This window comes from Sander vitreus, chromosome 4, assembly GCF_031162955.1.
Source record: "Sander vitreus isolate 19-12246 chromosome 4, sanVit1, whole genome shotgun sequence".
Taxonomy (NCBI): domain Eukaryota; kingdom Metazoa; phylum Chordata; class Actinopteri; order Perciformes; family Percidae; genus Sander; species Sander vitreus.
This window is the reverse complement of record NC_135858.1, coordinates 900001-905000: the sequence shown is the minus strand read 5'-3', so window position 1 is coordinate 905000 and position 5000 is coordinate 900001. Positions and strand designations below refer to the sequence as shown.

Sequence of the window (5000 nt, the reverse complement as noted above, 5' to 3'; positions counted from 1 at the left end):
GAGACAGACACACACACACACACACACACACACACACACACACACACACACACACACACACACACACACGTTTATTGATTTCTACCATTTTCGTTCTTTTTATATAGTTATTTGTTTTAGTTTACTTAATGAATTTTATTATTATTGACGCTTTGGCAATATATTGTTCACCAGACATTTATATAAATGTAAATATAAACAGAGAGAAAGGATGCTGAGGTTATTAAGTTTACTGTAATGAGTTTCATTTATAATTTTAGAAAATGACTAATAAACAGAGAGGAGACGGAACCAGGAGAGGAAACACGGTGAGGAAATGATTTCTAATGACGGTATGAAGTCAGTCTTCAGGTGTAATGAAAAGGTTTGTCTTCTCATTTTAAACAAAGAGATGATCAAGCAGAAGTCCTTTATTGTGGCTTCAGACTTTACTTTTTTTGTAAAGTCTGGTGTTCCCCACAGCAATAACCCCACTGCTGTGTGTGTGTGTGCTTGTTTAACTATATTTGTGGGATCCAAAAACCGGGAGTCCAGTATACTTGTGGGGTCCCGACAGCTTTGTGGGGCCAAAATGCTGGACCCCACAAGTTTAAAGGTCTGTTTGAGGGTTAAGACCTGGTTTTAGGATTAGGGTTAGAATGAGGTTCTGGTTAGGGTGAGGGTAAGGGTTAAGGTTAGGCATTTAGTGGTGATGGTTAAGGTTAGGGTAAGGGGCTAGGGAATGCATTATGTCAATGACGGGTCCCCACAAAGATAGTGAAACCTGTGTGTGTGTGTGTGTGTGTGTGTGTGTGTGTGTGTGTGTGTGTTCGTGTGTGTGTTCGTGTGTGTTCGTGTTACCTTCCCGGACGCCGACATGGCTCGAGCTCTCTCTCCATGGTGTGAGTAGGCGTTGTGTGGGGGGGCCAACAGGCCGTTCTCTGCCCCTCCGCTCCCCCCAGCAGCAAGCTGATTGGTGGAGCCGACTGCATCCTGTCACAAACAAACAAAGTCAATTTAATGAACGTGTGGTCAGTGCAAACGAAAATATAAAGCACACAGAATATAACCCCATGCAGCCATCGTAAAAGTCAAGCAACTGTGAGAGCAGGTGGGCAGCTTAATGACTCAGTTTTACTATTATTACTGTGGCTCTCAGGCCCACGGCAACTGGCTCCTAACGAAATGGGTCCCTTTAAAAGAGCCTACGGTTCATTACTTCATTCAGAACTTCAGGGCGTTTTCACACCTGAAAGTCTGAACCAAGGTTCATGTGTTTGTTATATTATATACATTTGATCCGGAAAGTTTTGGTTTCACACTGCAGTTATGCAAGCGCACTAAAGAACTATACGTGACAAAACTACATCCTGTCGTCATCACATACAGTATCTCACAAAAGTGAGTACACCCCTCACATTTTAGTACATATTTCATTATATCTTTTAATGGGACAACACTGAAGAAACCTAGAGATTAACATGGTTGTATTTCAGTTAGTCTAACAGCTGGTTTGATTTGTATGGTGAAGGGGATGTGATGATGTGGGGGTATGGTGAAGGGTATGTGATGATGGGGGGGTATGGTGAAGGGTATGTGATGATGTGGGGACCAAGGGAACTTTATCAGGATCATAGCATCCTGCATCCATGAAATAACTGGCCTTTCAAAATAAAAGTCTGCCTGCCTCTATGGGAATATAACATAGGGGTGAACTGACTTTAGTTGCCAGCAGTTTAGACATTAATGGCTGTGTGTTGAGTTATTTTGAGAGGACAGCACATTTACACTGTTATACAAGCTGTACACTTAATACTTCACATTGGAGCAAAGTGTCATTTCTTCAGTGTTGTCCCATTAAAAGATATAATGAAATATTTACTAAAATGTGAGGGGGGAGGGTACTCACTTCTGTGAGATACTGTACGTGCGCTGCGTCTCCCGACAGTTCTAACTGATTGGTTTGTAGACGGGCTTCCTCGTCCTCTCGCATCCTCTCTCCGTCAAAGTCTCTTTACTTGGGGTTTGAGGAGCTGCAGTATTTAGATGTCGTTTCAGACAAACTGAAACCTACGCTGTACATTTACTACCACTTAACAAGTAAAATGCTGATGTATTCTCAGCTCTGATAGCCGACAGCTGTCTGCTCTGAGCACATTCACCGTCTCTCTCTCTCTCACGTACACGTAAGCACCGAGCTATTCCTTAAAGGAGCTTCCCCGGTCTTGTAACACAAGGAGAGCCTGCCAGAGCTCCTGGACCCAACTGACAAGTCCGAAAGTCCGAACCAAATGAGGTAGGTGTGAAAACGCCCTTAATTTACTGAATTATCTCACATCTTCCTTGTAGATATTTGGAAATCTAAACTAACTTTTAACGTTTTAACGACTGCAGACAAGACACCACTGACAGATATACTGATGCATGGTTGAACGGTGTTAGGAGAAGGTTTAGGTCTATGTTGCTTGGGCGTGTTCTGATGCTTGCATGTCCTCTTATACTGAATGTGGATACTGTTTGATGTGTAGCTGTGCTGGTGTTTTGATGCTTCCTGTGGCTCTGCTTTTCTGTTGTTTTAGCGGTCTGTCTGGTGTCTTGTTGACTTCTATCTGTATAGTTTAACCTGTACTAATGTCTCGCTGTTTCCTGCACATTTACAGAAACGCTGAATAATGTGTGTTGTCCTTTATAAATAAAGAAAGAATCAATCAATCAATATTAACACTGGTGTAAACTACACCAAATGAAGACATGACAGAGTGGCCTCTGGTGACCGGTTCAGACTGACGGTCACCTTCAGGCTGTTTGATATGTTAGCTCTGTTTCAACACCTTTTTCAGTCATAAGAATAAAACACTAGAGATGAAATACAATCAATTCTTTGGTTCCAGCTTCTCAAATGAGGATTGCTTCTTTCCTATGTTTTATATGATTGTAAACTGAATAACTTGGGATTTTAGGCTCCTGATCAGACCATGTAAGCTTATTATAGATAGATAGACATTTTATAGATTAATCGAGAAAGTAAAATGCTGAAAACTGTTGGAGCTAGACTGAAAAACTCGGATACATCAGCCGATATTAGCTTGTTGCAGACATGGCGTTATTGGTGTATACGTCTGCTAAAAAGTACCAAGAAATGGCAGGAGACAAATGGCAAATGTGTGTTTGGGGTCATTTAGGCCGCGTTTACACTCATTTAAAGAGTCTCGCATCCCGATAAAATCCAGATGAGATTTCTCCTGTCACATCTGACACAGGCACATTACAAAGAAGAACTGTCATTTACCAGAACGTAAGGGGTAGCAGCAAGATGATTTTTTCATTTGAAATAAAAACAAATAACCTTTTGGTCACTTCTGACTAGGGTTGGGTACCGAAACCCGGTGCTAATACGGCACCGGTGCCTAAAGACCGGTATCTACCAGACTGAACTGCAACGCAGATTTCTGTGTCAATTAAATGCCTTCTACGCTGCTCTCTGATGCTCCGAAACAGACGTTAGAGGCAACAGAAGCATCGCTGCACGTGACGCTAGTTAACACTTCACTCGACAGCAGGTAACGTTAGCCTACCGCTAGCTAGCAGCTAGATTAAACACGGTTAAAATGCTGACAGCTAAACAGTGTAAAGTCTGTCTGTATTTCACTGGAGAGAATCCAACAGCGGGACGTTAAAGGAGATCTCCGGTCAATTTCAACACGTAGCGCTGTTGGCGTGCTGACAGTAGCAAAAAAACCGAAACCAATCAGTGCTGCCTACACCGTGTTATCCTCCTGCTAGCGTTAGCACCCAGGAGGCTTAAACAGGGCAGGTTTTAAACGTGTTTTAAGCCTCTAAACATGCTCGAAATGTCATAACAAGTGTCTACCCATGTGCAGTGATTCCTTCTGAGGGAACACAGTGAATCTGACTGCTGTAGATGTGACAGAAAGACATAAACGTTGTTAATCCAGCCAGTGCACATGGCTCTGTTTATTTCCTGTTTTCCAGTCAAGTCAACACTAGTCGATTGTCGAACTCATACAATCCAATATTCCAGTCAGATTCACTGTGTTCCCTCAGAAGGAATCACTGCACATGGGTAGCACTGGTAATGACATTTCGAGCATGTTTAGAGGCTAAAGACACGTTTAAAACTTGCCCTGTTTAAGCCTGTTGGGTGCTAACGCTAGCAGGAGGATAACACGGTGTAGGCAGCACGGTTCAATGTAGTTTTAGGGATTCTGTACCTTCTGCCAGAAGGCAAGAGCTCGTATTCCGCTTGAAGGATGTGGGACGGGTCCACCAATACTCTCCGCGCCTGCCTAAGTACAGACTGCTCATAGATGGACTGAAGGGAGAGCTCATCAGTCCTCCCCATCACCTTCATAGCAGTCTGTACCAGGTGCTGCACCTTTGATTTGGACTGTGTGGAGAGATTGCCGAGCCACGCCGTCATCCCATACCTGATAATCTCCATCACTGTAAGTAAGCCTCATGGTGCATTCAAAGTTATTGTTAAATACCCTATTACCCTTTATTTTTTTAAGTATCGGTTCAGGCACCAGCACCATTTTAAAAGCATCGTTTTAGCAATAGTATCGGAAAAAACTCCAAACGATACCCAACCCTACTGAGCCATATACATCTCAAAGTATATAAAAACAAAAAGGAGATATCAGTGCACAGAACCGGTAGCAATAAGATCTGCCTGACTTCTCAAATAAATGCATTTATTATTTGTTGTGTTAAAAAAACAAACATGATTGTGAGAGCTGAGCTTTTCGCAATAGTTTGAATGTGTATTGAAGTGAAGAACGTGGTTGGTGTTACTGGCTTTAAAAAGAGAGAAATAAGCGTGAAATAAGAAAAATCAACCATTAATCACTCATTAATTATCTTTTGAATGACTTTAAAGGAGTCAGGTGTCACTTGGAGACTACGGGCTAAGAACAAAAGACGTTGCAGCTTTAAGTATTTGCAAAAATCGACTAAACTGTCAGTTAAATACGTACTGGAAGACAAACACAGTGTATCTG

The 5000-nt window shown here is 42.2% G+C and overlaps 1 protein-coding gene across 3 annotated transcripts in view; it reads right to left on the bottom strand.

The window, feature by feature from the left end:
• The window catches only part of mtss1 (MTSS I-BAR domain containing 1), a 94019-nt gene that overhangs the window by 9923 nt on the left and 79096 nt on the right, over window positions 1-5000 (bottom strand). For all 3 annotated transcript variants that reach the window (XM_078247641.1, XM_078247643.1, XM_078247644.1), the window contains exon 11: window positions 841-972. In XM_078247641.1, the coding sequence (XP_078103767.1) occupies window positions 841-972 (132 nt within the window). The remainder of the gene's footprint in view (window positions 1-840; window positions 973-5000) is intronic.